This window comes from Balaenoptera physalus, assembly GCF_965194825.1.
Source record: "Balaenoptera physalus genome assembly, chromosome: 8".
Classification (NCBI taxonomy): domain Eukaryota; kingdom Metazoa; phylum Chordata; class Mammalia; order Artiodactyla; family Balaenopteridae; genus Balaenoptera; species Balaenoptera physalus.
The window spans coordinates 1,656,604-1,674,293 of NC_138887.1; the positions used below are offsets into that span (position 1 = coordinate 1,656,604).

Genomic DNA, 17,690 nt, shown 5'->3' on the forward strand with positions numbered 1-17,690 from the left:
GATTTGTTGGCAGTGTCTAGCATTGCCAGGAATGGCCATTATGCTTGATTGGAGCCATCCAGAAAGGTAGAATTGGGGCCAGTGGCTGGAAAGTGCATCGAGGCCAGTTGGAGCCTGGAGATGAAGGCCATGGTGACACTGGGTGATGACCCCTGAGAGGCCTTGGACTCGAGCTGGAGCCCTGTCTCTGATGAAAGGTCTGCTCACAGCCGGTGGCCTGATGCCTCTGGGTCTCAGTTTCCACGCCAGAAACTAGGGCGATCATCTTAGTAGGGGTGTTTAGTATTGCCATGAGACTGACATGAGATCACGTTGGGAGGGCTCCCCGCCGGGTCCCCGGCCCTGAGAAGCCCCCCGTTTCTCCTTCCCTTACCCCGCCCTTCCTGCCCTGTTCTGCTGTCTTGTCACAGCAGAGATGCTGGGCGTGGGCCAGGCTGGCTGGGTGGGTGGCCCTGGGCAGAGCTGTGGGAAAGGGGTTCACCTGCAGGATGCCTGGGTGGGCAAGAATTCAGTATGACGCGTTATTTAATTTTTTAAGAAACAAAACCCTTTCTTCAACAGAAAGCTTATAAAGAAGCTCACTGTGTGGGTTGATAAAAATACAGAAAAAAAAACAAACAAAAAAAATACAGAGGCTCAGGTGTGGAGCTGGGAGGGAGTGAGCGTCCCAGGCCCCATCGGTGTGCCCCCCTTCCCCCCGGGGGAGCCTGCTCTACCCCAGCCTCGTCCTCACGCTCTGGGACCCTGGGGCTGTTTAGTGTGTGACTTTCAGGGCCGAGGATGGAGACACCGCCCTGACCGTGGCCTGTGTTGCAGGTGTCGCCGTGCGAGCGGTGCCGCTGCGAGGCCAGCGGGGAAGTGCTGTGCGCGGTGTCCGCGTGTCCACAGACCGAGTGCGTGGACCCCGTGTACGAGCCCGACCAGTGCTGCCCAATCTGCAAAAACGGTAGGTGTACGCGCGTCCGGCCCGCGATCACGCAGGGGTCCCTGCGCGCTTCCCGCCGATGAAGCACGGGATGCAGTGCCGAAGGCACTGCAGGATGCATGTGAGTTTCAGTATTTGCATCCACGCCCTTGCACGCGGGTTCCTGCCCTCTGGGCCCCGGGGACCCGCCGGAGCTGGGCTCCAGGAAGCCCTGCTCTCTCTTATCGGTGTCAGCACAGTGTTTTACACACGTTTAGTTCTTTGGGGGAAAATTCAATTTCCACTCTTGAAGAGAGTCGCTTATTTTAATTTAACTTTGTTTGTTCTTGCAAAGCAGTTTCTCTCTTTCCGAGACAAATCAAACATGACTGTTGGACTCATTTACTTTTCATTACTAAGTGGTTTAAATGTGAAACATCATTGAATATTTTTCATAAGCAACTTCGGCAGGAAGAGAACCCCCTTTTACTCCCAGTGAGAGCCTGGGGGCGATCAAAAGCCTTGTCTGCTTTATGAAAGAAAATGGCAGGATGGCCTTGGTTAGCAAGGGAGGGTGTTTCCTCATCCTAAAGGATCAGTACTTTGTACCTGGGATGCTGCGTGCATCTGGGTATCACTTTAAGAGAGTGTTGAGAAGAGTGGGTTCCCAGGGAGGATGGGATGAAGACCTGCGGCTCAGGATGGTGGTTGGATGAAGCAGTTAAGCGCAGCTTGGAAGAGAGCAGACTCTGGACATGAGAGCACATCTTCAAGTACATGAGGGTCCTGCCTTGGGAGAGGGTTGGGCCGTCTCTGTGTGGCCCCAAGGCCACGGTGCTAGGGCGAAGCCAGGGCAGAGTGTCTCAAAAAGATGAAGGCAACTCCATGGCCTGAGCGTTTCAGAGACAGGAGGGGCTCACCTGTGAGGTTACCAGCTCATCTTCTGTGGGGTTGCTGGACATCAGGCCGTGTGGTGTGGGCTTTGTCAGTGGCTGATGGTTACACCGGGCCACTATTAGTGTCTGCGGCAATTCTGAGATTCTGCAGTCATGCCCACTGTGTGGGCTGTGAGGTTCCACGGATGCCTTTCACCAAGTGCACGCAGATACCCAGATTTCACCACGAGAAATTTTAAAGGTCTTGAAAGGAATCAGTAGAAGAGGACGTGAAGCTTCTGTGGAAACAGGACAGTGGCAGCATCTCCACCGGCGGTGTGGAGTGAAGTAAGCGTGGGGAGGGGGCGCTGGTGCCTGGGGTCGGTGAGGAGGCCACAACTACTGAGGTCCAGGCTGCAGCACGCGGCACGCGGCGGCATGACTGACCACAACGACTGAGGTCCAGGCTGCAGCACGCGGCACGCGGCACGCTGCACGTGGCGGCATGACTGAGCCTTCCCGAGTCAATGATAACTTAGTGAATGGCTTGAATGTAAGTGGCTCAAATAGTTGGCATCTTAAGTATGCAAGATATTGTGTCACTCTTGTCAGTTAGGACAAAAAAACAACAACAACAAAGTTTTGGCCTTAGACAGTCAGGGAATCCTCATTTCTATGTTTACAGAAGATGGAAAGACATGATTTCCATCCTTGAGGATTTTTTCAATCCCCGAAACTTTAGAAAAGTTTCAAACCTACAGAAAAGTTGATAAATAGCACAAAGAACAGAGGTATACCCTTCGCTGTATTTACCTAGTATTCACATTTTGCCGTTTTATTTGCTTTATCTCTTTTGAGCTCTGTCTCTGTCCCCATCTCTCCCTATCTCTGTATATAACCTAACACTGTCAATACATTTGCTTATTTATTCTTTTTCATGATACACACAGGATACCTTCTATTTATACCGCAACCAGCATGAAACCTACAGGTTAAAGTTCAAGATTTTTTTGCAGTTCTTTTTGCCCTTAAGATATATCCCACTTAGGGTATAGAGTTAGAGAACTTAGAAATTATTTGAATTAATTTTTTATCATGTGTGGATATGTTAAAATTTTATAAAGATTTAAAGTCACTTATTTCTGTTTGATTCAGTTTTTAACATTAAGATATAATTTTATTGTTTGAATAATCAAACAATGTTCAAAAGTAAAACCTGTATAAATACGGTATAGTCAGAGATTCACAGAATGTTTTAATGTTGCACTGATGGTTTGGGGAGAGAGATGGTTGTTGCCCTGATAGCAAACTTCTAAATGCTCTGCCATTGCCTTTACACTTTGAGAGACAGCATAGAATGAAATAAGGCAGGATTGGGGGTATTGTATTAAAGATTCTTAGAAGGAGGATAAATATGGTTTTTTAAAACTAGATTAAGAAAGATTACAGGATACAAAAGGATTTGTATTCAAAGGTTTGATCCAATTATATCGAAACAGCAACAACTTTTTATTTTCAGGAATACACCCAGAAATAAATTTAAATGTCTAATCATGTAAGTACTCAAGTTTTGTTATAACGTATTCACTAGATATAATCTGTCTTTCATCTGTCTCTAGCTGTAGGGTATTCTGACCTTGACAGGGCAAATGGTGTTCGGAATTCTTACTGAAAAATTTGCTTGAAAAATGAGAACAGTTTCTCTCAGAAATGAACGTCCTGTAATAATTGGTTGAGATTAGTGAATAATTGACATTAGTGCATCATCCTACTGCTGTGCACAAAAATCAATGTTTTCAATAAGAAAAAGTTATGCATCTGATAGATCACAGATTACAGGACATCAAAAGTGACGCCTTGTAAAATTAAATGCTTGGATAGACTTAGCTTGGATGGAAAGGAAAATCACGATTCAGTTGCAAGCTGCCAAAGTCACTTGCATCAAAGGAACAAAAGTTTGAAATCAAGAATGCCTGGAATATAAATAAATGATCACAAATCACATACAACTTAAAATAGTCACTTTGTTGATTTGTATAGATCAATCTCCCAAGGATTTTCTTTTCTTCAGGACTGGTTTTCGGATTTTTCCTACTGATACAAACAGTGAGTGTTCTATTGACTTTCAGGATTTCAGGTTTTCTCTGGTGCTGGTGTACCTCAGATGAACCTCACGTTCACAGCACACATTCCCTTCAAGCCGGAGATCAGAAGACTTCCATCCTGCATGTGTGCACCTTACCTTACTTTAAACATTCAAAGGAAGGAAACTGACAAATGTAAGACATTGATGTTGAAATACGAGGGCCTTGTTGGGATTAGCGCTGATTCTCCAACGTGGAATACTATACCCGAGGGCGAATATGAACACCAAAAGCACAAAAGCACTGAGTATAGAGATTGTATATCTCCCTGAAGTATTCAGTACTACTTGATGGTAGTTATTTAGAACTTTATTTCCACCAGAAAATGAATATGGCTATTTTTGGGGGAAAATGAAAAATTTTATGAAATTTTTAAGATAAATATGGAGACTTCAAATTATTAGAAGCACTTTCATGGAAAACATGTGAGAAGCACTAAGAATTAGACATGGTTGTTTTTGTTTTTCTCTTGTATATTTGAGACAGTAGGATAAGATCATAATTAAACCACATGTAGTGAGTTGGACAGCACTTAATGATGTGTGTGTGTGTGTGTGTGTGTGTGTGTGTGTGTGTGTGTGATTCATATCAAGATCCTTCTCACAAGGAAAAGCCTACTCCCGTTGTATGGCTTCAACATTACATTTTTACAAAATTTTTACCAAAGAAATAATACCAATCTTGTGGAAACACTTGATCATTATTTAAGATGACATGATCTTGTCCATAAAAAAAATAAAGGAAACTACAAATATCAGAATTAATACTTGATTATACCAAGTTTGTTTTACAAAATCAATTTGTAAAAATCAGCTGTATGTCTAGATACCAGCAACAAACAAATATAAATGAATTAAAAACTACTCTTTCAAATAACATCATACATACCAAATAATTAGAAGTAAATCTAACAAAACTGGACGATTGCCACCCTTAAAAATCTTAAAGCTTTATTGAGAGAAATTAAAGAAATCCTCAGTAAATGGAAGGATAGACAATATTCATGATTGGAAAACTCACTAATGTAAAGATGTCAGCAGCCTCAAATTATTCTATTAAATAAATAAAATCTATGTATTCAGCATAATTCCAGTAAAAAAAAAAATACAATGACTTTTTTTGTGCAAATTACCAAATTGATTTTAAAATCCACATGGAAAGACAAGTTAAAAACTGGCCAGTGAAATACAGAAGAAGAACAACAAAGCTGTAAAATGTATACTGTAAAAGTGATTAACACACTGTGGTACTGTCTCAAAGATCAAAAGACTTGATAAGAAGATGAACAACCCAGTAAAAAATGGAGAGAGGATTTGAACAGACAATTCAGCGAAGAAGGTAAACAAATGGTAAATAAGCACATAAAAATATGCTCAACCTCCTTGGTCCTTAGGGAAATAAAAATTAAAGGCACAGTGAGATACCAGTACACCCCCTCTAGAATGGTTCTAATCAAAAAGATAGACAACATCAGGTGTTGGCACAGATGTGGAGAAACTGGAACCCTCAAGCATTGCTGGTGGGAATGGTCCATGTGCTTTGGAAAACAGTTTGGCATTTTCTTAAAAAGTGAAACAAAAAATTTTATCTGTCCTAGCAATTCCATCCTGGAATTCAATCCCAGGAAACTGAACACATGTCTATGCAAAGGTGTGTAGGTAAATATTCATAGCAGTATTATCCTTCATAGCCAAAAAAAAATAGAAATAACCCAAATGTCCATCAGCTGGTGAATGGATAAACAACGTGATTATATCCACGCAATAGAGATCCACCAATAAAAAGAGATCAGCAAATGATAAATATATGCTACAAAATGCATGAACCTCAAAAACATCCTAAATGAAAGAAGCTAGTTGCAAAGACCACATATTGTATGATTCTACTTATTTGGAATGTCTAGAGAAGGCAAATTTACACAAGGAGAAAGCCCCTCAGTAGTGGCCTAGAGCTAGGATCAGAGAGGGGAATTAATCACAGATGGGAAGGAGGGAATTTACTGAGGTGAGAGAATGTTTATTAACTGGGTTGACTACTAAGATCATTCAATTGTACACTTAGAAGGGGTGAGTTTTATGGTGTTTAAAATATACCTCGATAAAGCTGCTAAAAATATGGGTAGTCTCTTTAAAAGATAGACAAGTGAAATTTTTGTAATTTCCTTTGATTGACTTCTAAGGCCAGCCTTGATTACACATCTTTTCATCTTCCCTGAGAGAGTGCCTTTTCAAACCCTGTACTGGTGCCTTTGATAACTCTGAAATCTTTTCATTAAGCCTGTAGAAGCTGAGGTCCTTCTAAGTATATACCATTATGCACCTTGAAGAGCTAGGATGCCATAGAGGGTTGCAGACACACAAACCCATAGAGGCCCATGGGGTTTTCTAGACTTCCTGTGCTCTGGAGCCCCGTGCATGACACAGACATGCAGCCCACACAAACCCCTCTTCTGTATTCTTCCCTCACGGTGTGGACACGTCTCTGTCCCCTTCAGTGCTGCACTCCCCCGTGTCATTCTAGACTCTCCCTCATGATGACCCAACTTCCCAGGACACGGGGCTGCAGATGCAGGGAGAACGGAGGTCGCTGGGTACATCCAGATCTCATGCAGGTATCGTGCTCTTCTGGGATCCCAGAGCCCAGGAGGCAGGGTTCACCCAGCTCAACTCTGGTAAGCATCACCTCCAGGACTTGTTATAACACAGATTCACTGATGTGCCCCCTCCCCTGAGTTCCTGATCCAGTTGGTCTGGCCTGGAGCCTGAGAATTTGCATTTTTAATATGTGTCTCCCTTGGTATTTCTGGTGCTGCTGGTCTTGGGACCACCCTTGGAGAACCACTGCTTTGAGGTGCTCATTTTCTCACTTTTTTTTGATTTTTCTTCCCAGTCAAGTTTAATAAGAGAAGCACACAGTGAAGCTGTGCAGCTTTAGGCATGAATGAGATCTTTTTGAGATTTTGATGCATTTTTGTTGTTTTTCTAGAGATTTTAGAGTTTATAGAAATATGTAGTATGTAATATTTTAAAAATTGAAATCTCAAGGCAGAGAGAAAATGACTGTTGAATGGCAAGTGAGAAAATGTTAGTACAGATACATGCTCCCATCACCCTGTGTTTCATAACAGCTCATTAAAGACAGTCTGCAGAGTTGACAATAAGTTTTCTAGCAGCCAAAGCAGAAAAGAGAAACTTAATAAATATTACCTACACAGAGAAACGCCCCAGAGGAAATGACTTCCTAATAAGCAGTTTTCCTAAAAAATAATACCTAAATAAAGTTTTTTTCTCATTCCAATTTACAGTCTCTGGAGGTGTAGAATTGTTTATTATTGGCCTTATTTTTTATGTTAAAAAAAAACTAAAATGAAGAGAATTTAAATCTAATCACAGTGATTTTGTAACTTGCTGATATAAGCCATATGGTATACTTTTTCTTGGTTCAGTGTGCTTTTTTTTTTTTTCAATTTTATTGAAGTACAGTTGATTTACGATGTTGTGTTAATTTCTTCTGTACACCAAAGTAACTCAGTTTTATATATATATTCTTTTTTATATTCTTTTCCATTATTGTTTGTTACAGGATATTGAATATAGTTCCCTGTGCTGTACAGTAGGACCTTGTTGTTTATCCATCCTGTATATACTAGATTACATCTGCTAATCCAAAGCTCTCACTCCTTCCCTCTCCCTCCCCCCTCCCCCTTGGCAACCACATGTCTGTTCTTTATGTCTCTGAGTCTGTTTTTGTTTCATAGATATGTTGATTTGTATCGTATTTTAGATTCCACATGTAAGTGATATCATATGCTATGTCTTTCTCTTTCTGACTTACTTCACTTAGTATAATAATTTCTAGGTCCACCCATGTTGCTGCAAATGGCACTCTATATAGATTTTTTTAATGTAAAAGCTTTATTCACCTTCTTGTTAGTGTTTCCCAATGTAGACCAAGAACTTAACTCCAAAGTGCTAGTGGATTTCTTATCCGTGTGTTTACTTACATTTTGGTTTAGTGGGAGTAATGATTCAGATCGTATTCCATGAATTCTCCCAGAGCCCAGTAAGCGTCAATACTTATGCTTTAGAGAAGCACTTGCATGCCCCATGGTGTTCTTCCTCCTTCGTGAACTAAGATCAGCTCTGGGTTTGCTGAGGTCCACGCCAGGCTTAGATGCTGGGTGTCCTGAGTGCAGACAGCTCTCAGCTCTGCTCACTTCTGACAAGTTAGACACGGAGAAGGGTTGGGTCGGGGCTGATCTCTTGATTTCAGGAACTTAATTTGTTTTCATCTCCTCTGGAGATTTTTGAATTAGCAGCTCCTCTTTGCAAATTTGTGTATAGCTTAAAATGACACTTTTGTTTGCAAACATTGTGGCAAAACCTTAATTTTTAAGATAAATAAATCAAGTTAGACACAGACTGCCCTGAACTCGTTGCTACCCAATTATCACAATGAAGTGCTTTCGTGAGTTAGGTGCTCACATGAACCTAGGCAGAAAGTGTATGACCGTGGCTTTATTTGCATGTTTCCTAGAGTCTGGTTGCATTTGGCCGTGGATTTTAGACCAATCTGGGGCTCAGGTCACAGACCAGCCTCCACGAGGCTTGGCCACTTCCAGTTTACATCGTGCCCTTTGAACTTGCTGAGGACCCGCCTGGAGTCCCTTCCCAGTCTCCCCCTTTTTATAAAGACTGGCACTCAAATGTCCTCACCTGGAAAACCTTCTCTGTCCTGTTTCCTACAGGAGGTTAGTTCCCCTGTGGGTCCTTCTCACAACCCAGAACCTGAATCACATGTCTTCTGATGTAATTAAGCATGTTCTTTTGTTAAACTTTTGGCTCTTTTGTTGAACGCTGGGTTCTTTTTTTAGATTTTTATAGAGGAGTCTGTGTGTATGTATGTGTGTGGGTGTGTGCTTATATATTGCTTTTATAAAAGTTAGAGGCACTTATTATATATTTTACATCAAATACAAAGATGAGTCAGGTTCTGGTTCCTGCCCTTATGAGCTCACCATCTAGAGGGGAGGTGGTCTGTAAATAACCTGTCTGCTGCTTTCGTTGGATGATGAGGAAAGTGGTGAGGGAAGCAGAGGAAAAAAACTGAGTAATACTGCAGTAAAACATCACCATGTGTGTGGCCTCTATTTGCTTTTGAATTATTTCATTAGGATAACGTCACGGGAGTGAGATGATTAGGTCAAAGGCTTGGAACATTTTTATCATCCTGATACATATTGCCATGTTGTTTTACAGGAGGTCATGCACAGTGTAAAATCTCTGGTTCTATGATAAAATTGCTAACCTTTCATTAATTTAATTTATAGAAAATTGTGCCCATTGTTTGAATATTAAGCCTGAAAACTCTACAGTATTTCGATGCTATTTTTCCTACAATGTGTTCTACTTCTCTACCTTCTTAACAAAATAACTTTAAAGAGAACTTTCATGGTTCTTGATTACTGAAAATCACTGATGTGAAAACCGGTTATTGGACTGCCCCATTGTACAATGAGGGCTTCAGAGTAAGAATTTGATCAAGTAACCTGATTTCTCCATATCCTTTCTGGAAAATGGACATATTAAATGTAGCTACATCTGTGGATGTTTTGTGACAATTAAGTAACATGCTGGATTTAGAAGAGTTTCATTCATTCAATCAGCAGATATTGATTGATCCTTTGCTGTATGCCAGGAGATAAGATGGCAATGGGAAAGAGCATGGGAGGGGAAGGGGTGATTTCCCCAGAGGGGAGAAGGCTGTGAAGGGGCCAGGGAGGATTGTGGCCCCAGGGGTGGCTGGGCGGTGGAGGGGTGAAGGTCCCCCTGTTTGTGGGCTGGGATAGCCCTGCAGGCCTGGAGGTGGAAGCAGAGCTGGGGCCTGCCAGGCAGGGGCACAAGGATGGAACAGACTAGCTCTTGAATGATCATTATGCCTTGTTAGGGGGTCAGATTTAATCTCGAGGCACCAGAGAAGGGTCTTTAGGATGGAAGAGGCACACTTGTATTTGAACGGAAGAAGTTCTTCTGGTGGTGGGACCCAGAGCCAGCAGATGGGCAGATTGTAGACTCTCTTGGAGGAAAGACCGCAGCTCACAGATGCTCTTTGTCCAGGCTGTGGAGCTGTCAAGTTAGACTAAATTCCTTGAAGAAGCAGCTTGGAAAACCCCGGCTTTGGAGCTAGACAGACGTGACCCTCCAGCTGAACCCGTGTGCCCTGGATGGACTTGCTTATCCCCTTCAGTTTCTTCAACTGCAAATGGACTGATGGTCCCTGGGCGCCTGGCAGGCTTATTGTGAGGATTAAATGCAAGGCGCCTGCTGCCCAGTCACTTCTCAGGACCTTCTTCTCTCTCCCCACTTGGCCTCCTAGGGGCCCCACTTAAAGGTGTGCTTCTTATAAAATAGATAACGAACAAGGACCTACTGTATAGCACAGGGAACTATACTCAATATTTCATAATAACCTATAAGGGAAAAGAATGAAAAAAGTAGATGTGTATGTATGTATAACTGAGTCACTTTGCTGTACACCGGAAACTAACACAACATTGTAAATCAACTATACTTCCATTTAAAAAATGTTTTTTAAATATTTACCAACAAAAAAGTTGTGCTTCTTAAAAATACCCTGAGCATTCCCTGGCGGTCCAGTGGTTAAGACTCTGTGTTCTCATTGCCAAGAGCCTGGGTTCAGTGCCTGATCGGGAAACTAAGATCCCACAAGCCGTGTGGTGTGGCAAAAAAAAAAAAGAAAAAGAAAAAAGAAAAAAATACTACTCATCACCAGATTTTCTTTCATGGAAGCCCTAAATCTGTACCACAAATGCTGTGGCAGCTGGCCCAGTCTCAGCCAGAGGGAGGATCGTGGCTGCAGAAGAGGTCACATTTCCAGCTGTATTTCACAAGCAAGGCCCTTTGTCCTCTAGAAGATCATCCATTCATACTCCTTTGGCATCATTCATCTGTTAAAAGCCACTTGGTCATTAATCCAGTGGTCTCAGACACCTTCAGCCTGTGTCCTCAGCAAAAGGGAAATCAATTTTCACAAGATACAATAAAGCCATTCATCCAAGGCAGGCAGATACCTGCACCCCATCCACAGCTTGATCAATGGTGCCATTACCAGAGGTAACTTGAATTGCATCCAGAACCCTTCCACGGGATGCATTCTGGTAGAAATGAGCTGTCAGTGGCTGACAGCATGAGACAAATGGCCCCGTGGACAGCTCGCCCAATCTCCAGGAGAACAAGGCGATGAATATTCTCGGCCAGGACTTCCAGTGGGTGCGTCCACGGGATGTAAAATACCCTCTTTGTTGATCAGAAGACGCATTCTGCTCTTACACTAACAGCAAAACCCAAACCTCTTATTTGTCTTTCAGGAAGATAAGCTCCAGGTATAAAAGAGCCCATTACCCCAGGAGGTCCCCTTAAACCACCAGTTCTGAAAATTGCATCTCATCTTTTCTCAAACAAATGCCTTCGCTTAAGAGTAGTTACAATTTGGTAATCCTGACAGCTGTGAACTGAATTTATCTTTAATCACACATTCCCTGAGTGCCTATGGAAAGCACGTCAGCCATCACTGAGTAAAGCATTATTATAGGAGAGAAAAACATCACCACTCTTTACTTAGGAGCGCTCACATTAGATAATAAGAATGATAGGCCTCTGAATAGAGTGTCTGTATTTTAACCTGTGTTATAACCTGACTCTCATAACCCTGGATAAAAATGCAGTTGTTTGGGCAACCTTTGGTCACCTGAGGCGGTGAGGTCACAGTGGGTACCAAGGTACACTTTAAACTTCACCTCCTGAGAGCACCAGATGCTGGTACATCTGAATCCAGGTCACCTCTGAAGAGACAGGCTAAAAATGGGTGGACTTTGAAGTAAGGCAGACTTTTCTGACCATTAGAACTCTTCCTCAGCAGTGTTCAGAGGCTGGGGAGCCCAATTCAGAGATAAGTACTTTCCAACTTGGACCAGATGACTTAAAGAACACTTCAGTGCTAAAATCGATTATTCTTTGACACTAATGCATACATTAGTCAGGATGTCCCAGGCATCCTGACTCAGCAATCCACTTTGGGGGCACAGAAAGAACAAGGTTCCTTTCTTTGGTTAATTCAGACGTTTTCTTGTTTTTTCTCATCTTCGTTATGTCACTAAGTCATTCTGTAAATTAACAAGATAAACAGTTAAGACAAGATAAACACTTATTCTTTGAAGAACAATAGAGAGAAGACCGCGTATCACCTTCCTCTAAAGCGCGTGGAGAGAAACATAAAAACCGGGCAGGGAGATCTGAGCCTCCCCAAGGGACCTGGAGCTGGCGGCAGGGTTGCCAGCTCTGGTTCCACCCACCCTCTGCTGCTACCACATCTGGACCTCACTTTCCTTATCTGTAAAAGGGAATAGATAAAATAGGGGAGAATATATAGGAACTTGCCTTTGCAAATTAAAACCTATTATATATCTATCATTTAAAGGAGGGATATGCCTTAGCAAACAAAATACATGTGATTAATATTTATGAAAAGCCTCAAACATTTCCCCCTAAAAACCCCAAATTCATTTATCTCCTATTAATTAGATTTTTGAAGCCCCCTTGCTGCCCCTTGGACAGGCCCAACGCACACACGGCTGCCCAGGTTGCCCACAGGGTCCCCACCTCCCCGCCATGAGCCTTCCTGGGCTGAACCTGCCCAGAGCTGTGACCACACCTCACCTGCTTCTCTGCAGTCGCTCCCTCCACCTGGAAGGCATCAGAAGCCTCTGGAACCAACAACTCTACCTGTTTCCAAGGGCCAGTGCCGATGTCTGTGTCCCGCATTACACGTGCTCCTCACCTTCCTATCACAGGAAGCACTGCGGCCCCCGGACCTTTGTGTTCGCCACCCCCAGGAGTGATTCCGTGTCGGCCAGCTTTTTCCTGTGCAGCCGTGGACGGCCCCAAGGCCAGGGCACAGGACTTGCTCGTTTCATCCTCCATTTTTGGCTGTTTAGAATAAACTGTCAGCTATATTGTTTCTTTATATGTTTCCAAGGTCTTAATCCCTTCTAGATAAGACCAAGTTTCCTGCCTTTACTTTGAGAGACTGACCATACCAAGCTCCCCCAAACCCTGGAAGCAAATTTTGTCATTTCAGCTCTTGTAAATACCTTCCTGACCCTTGACCCCACTGCCTCTTCGGGCTCTGACCCAGTTTTGAGTACCAGGAACATCTCACATCAACCACTTCAAACCCCAGACTACAGGAAACAATGCTCACCGAGGCAGCCTGCTGTTCATTATGTAAAATACAGCATCGGAATAATGAAGATGTGAGACTCTTCCCTCTGGCCCCCTGAGTAATGAAAAGCCTCCAGGAAGGGCTCATTCATTAAGATTTTATAAGCAGGGGTGGGGGGGGAAATAAAAGGATATTTGTTTTAAAGAAAGCTATTTTCATCCAGTCTGGTCTTACTTTAGAGGAAATTTGGAGAGAATGTAAATTTATTTTTAAAAAACAGTAAAAATGAAAGCCAGTGCCTGCAAAAAGTCTTTCACCTGCCAGTAAGATGCTTCACTAGTAACATTTTGTTCACAAATTCTAATCAAATAGACAAGAATGTGATTTTTGTTCTGTGTTCTGATGGCATGTTAATATGTTTAAGTGCCTATACTGGGAATGCAGAGGAAAGCTGAAACTGGCTGTTCTTCCCTGTCATTAAACTTACAGGGGTTTACAGAACCTCACTCAACGGGCAAAAATCCAAAATGTCAAAATCCTTTTTGAAATTACCAAAAAGCGGTGAAAATGGACAATCCTTCCCCAAGGAAGCAGCGCTCTGGCGGGACAGGAGTCCCTGAAAAGGTGATTGGAGAGGGATACACAGCTGAGCTGTGTGCCCCCCGTTCCCCCACCCCGCATAGAAGTCTGAATAATGCTTTACTGTTTAGCAAATAATGATTTCCTTAGCAACGAGCTCAAAAAAAATTTTTTTAAAAAGGAATGAAATTAGGAAGAAAGTGAACATTTAACAGACATTTAGTATTGATTTTCTGTTTCTCAGAGCTATTGAAGATGAGCCCGTAATTTGCACAACTTTGTCTAGTCATTTCTGAGAGCTGTAGTGAATTCACTAAACAGATAGGAATAAACTAGGAAACATCCATCTGTTCAAGAAGTATCAGCTTGTAGTTCATAAGTTGGTGGTCATTTTAAGAAGACTGTCTAAAGACAATGATTTAGGGACTTCCCTGGTGGCACAGTGGTTAAATGGTTAAGAATCCGCCTGCCAATGCAGGGGACACAGGTTTGAGCCCTGGTTCTGGAAGATCCCACATGCCACGGAGCAACTAAGCCCATGCGCCACAACTACTGAGCCTGCGAGAGCCCATGAGTCACAACTACTGAAGCCCATGTGCCTAGAGCCCGTGCTCCACAACAAGAGAAGCCACCGCAATGAGAAGCCTGCGCACTGCAATGAAGAGTAGCCCCCGCTCGCCACAACTAGAGAAAGCCTGTGCGCAGCAACGAAGATCCAATGCAGCCATAAATAAATAAATTTAATTAAAAAAAATAAAGACAATGATTTAACAGGCATGACAGCAGAAAACATGACTTACCTGTCACCATCTGAGCCACGGAGTCTCACTGAGAGCCGCTTACTCTAGATTAACTTTGCTCCTTTTCAATTGCAGGGTTTTGTGTATTTGTACGGAAAGTAAAACATAGCTGTTAGTGTGTTGGCTCCAATAGCAGTAGAAAAACATAGTAAAAACTTAATGTCAGTGTTACATCAGTTTTTCGTGTGCTTTAGATAGAAAATCAATTCAGCTACTTTCGAAAACAAAGTCAGTTGTCTTTTTTTTAAATTCAGTTTCTGGAATGAAAGCAAAGCTTTCGGAAATTGAAATCAATTAAAATCAAAGGCAAAACAACTAATGCTATTGCTAATTTTGTTTTAGGTGCATTTTCAAAATTCGATGTTGAAAGTAAAATTATTTTTGACTGCTACTATGAATACATTTTTAGCAGAGCAAAGCATCATTATAAAAACATGACCTACCTAACTTAAGGAACCAGTAGGGTAGAAATGCATTTGAAATTGACTGGGGTACACATATTATTCATAATTGTGTCCAAACAGACTGATATCCTAGAAATAACTGTAGAAGCTATAATTGTCAAAAGTATTAAATAGTTTTCTAAGCATGTCTTTTTGTGAGTAAAAAAAAAAAAATCTCAGCTTGGCTAGTGCCTCTTTTGCCAGTTGGATTTTTTCTTTAGAAATGGTTGAACCTTGGAAGAACTACAGTGAAGTCAGTCTAAGTGCTTAGCCACATTTTTTGACTTATTTTTGTAGATGAATTCTCTGTATTTTGGCTGCATGTTTCTTTCAAAATCAACTGGAGATCCTTAATCAGTATTAAACAAATAGAAAAAAAAATCTGCTTTTGAAGTTTGAGAAGGTTACCATTGTTGCAACAAAACCTGTGAACCGGATAGTGCGGAGGTGTCTCCAGAACACCTGAGGGAATGACACAGTGGGACCTCCATGTGTGTTTAAAGTTTAATTTTCAAATTTTCTTACTGTGTTTTGGGATCTATCAGTTTGTGGGTAGAATGTTTTGATTGAGCTTATATGTTTAATTGGATCTCTAGATATTTTGTACTGAGAAGGCCCATGATTTTTCCAACATTTGAATTCAGTGACCACTCAAAAAAATCATAGAGATGAATTATTTGGTGCTTTTGTCTTCAAACCTATTTATTAAGGAAAGTTCTTATACAGTGCTATAAAGATAGTACTTGTGAAAATATTTGGCATATCCATGAAAGTAAGTGATTAAAAAGGAGGATGTTTTCCATTTAGCAGATTTTCTCGAAGTTTCCCCAGCATCTCAGCATCTGTAGAGAGAGGCGTTTTCTCCATTAAAAATACACTCTTCAGAGGAGTCAGTTTAATGCACCAATAATTCCAGATGTATAAAACCATAAAATGTGACCTGAAAAAAATGCAGATGATTTAATGAAACATTTAAAATAACAAGACTATTGGGGGAAAAAAAAACTCTCAAAAATGAGATTATATAGTTAAGAAATGGAATGGATTTTATGAAATATACCAAAAGGAAAAAGTTTTCTTGACCCTTTTAGGGTCTGTGGATGGGTCTGAAAAGAAAACCGACAAAGACAGATTATCAGGAGAAAAGCATACAGACTTTATTAAAATTTTACATGTACGTGGGAGCCTTCACGAGAGAATGAAGATCCGAAGAAGCCATCAGAGCAGAAGTCTTTTCTACCTTTAGGCAAATAAACCATAAATTTGTGAAGAGTTGACAAGGAGTTTGGGACTAAGGGTAGGTAAATGATGGCGTAACTAGGAAGATAAGGGCGAGTTTAACAAGTTCGTTTGTACAGATTTTTCTTCATGGTTCAATCAGTTTTGTTTTATCATGTATAAATTATGTAGTGTTTTTACTTTAGTTTTAGTGTTTTTAGCATTTTTAAGTTACATATAACAAAAAGTCCCCTTTTGGCTGTGTGGTTCAATTCTCAGTTATCCCTCCCCAAATCCCCAACCCATACACTCTGTTCCCAAGCAACTGCTGACATGTTTTCTGTCATGATAGTGTTTGTAACTTGCCTTTTATGGAATTTCATACACCTGGAATCAGAGAGATGGGCCTGCGTCTGGCTTCTTTCATCTGCTGTGTTTTTAAGATTCATCGACAATGTTGTCGCATGTAACAGTCACATCCTTTTCTTGTTGGGTAGCATTCCATTGTGTGGACACACCACATTCTATTATATTCCATTGTACGGATATGCCACATCTTACTATATTCCATTGGAGGGGTTCACCACATCTTATTATATTCCTTTGTAGGGATACACCACATCTTATTATATTCCATTGTATGGATAAACCACATTTTTATTGCATTCCATTTATGAGTATACCACAAGTAATCCATTTACTGCCTGATGGACATTTGAGTCGTTTTCAGTTTCTGACAAATATCAGTAGCGCTGCTCTGAGCATTCACATGTAAGCCCTAGTGCAGAAATGAGATATCTTGGGTAGACTCCTAGGAATGGAAACTGCTAAATATGAGTGTGTGTGTATGTTTAACTTTGCCAGAAACTGCCCAGCAGTTTCCCAAAGTGGCTGTTCCATTTTACATTCCCTTTAGGAAGGGTGCTGCAGTTTGTCTCATAATTAAATGATACTGGGTTCTTTGAATAGAAGGCATTTGGATGATGAAAGGCAGAACTCTGTTACTTACAGCTCCAAAGGGGACGCCTCCAGGCTCAGGATGACAGCAACCTGGAACCCTCCAGGGCACCTTGTACGTGGGGCTGGCCTGCAGTTGGCAGGTGGGGCTACTTGAGCTTTCTGGAGATTTTGGGTATTTTGAATAATTCCATGGTCTCTAGTAAAAGGGGGCCATTCCTGGGTGGGAGGTGTCGGGACCTCTGTAGGTGGGGTGTGTGTTTTCTAACTCAGGAGTGTCAGAGCCTGAGAAAGGAAGAAGTTGGGATGGGAGCTTAGTCACTGCCCATGGAGGGCACTTGAGAGATTTCAGCCCTGATTTCAAAACGGGATCAGCACAACACTCGGTGACACATCATAATACACAGTTACTCCACATCCTTGAAAACACTGGGTTTGACAGTGTTTACTTTCAGAAATTCTGCTACTTCTAGTAGACGTAAATTTGCTTTTACCTTATGACTGCTGAACATCTTTTCATGTGGCCGATG

General features: G+C 41.8%; 1 protein-coding gene across 3 annotated transcripts in view; it reads left to right on the plus strand.

Moving 5' to 3' along the window:
• Window positions 1-17,690, plus strand: part of VWC2 (von Willebrand factor C domain containing 2) — a 129,241-nt gene that overhangs the window by 32,254 nt on the left and 79,297 nt on the right. For 2 of the 3 annotated variants that reach the window (XM_082471442.1, XM_082471441.1), the window contains exons 3-4: window positions 817-946; window positions 3,909-4,058. In XM_082471442.1, the coding sequence (XP_082327568.1) occupies window positions 817-946; window positions 3,909-4,058 (280 nt within the window). The remainder of the gene's footprint in view (window positions 1-816; window positions 947-3,908; window positions 4,059-17,690) is intronic. The other variant, XM_082471443.1, reaches the window with a different exon arrangement.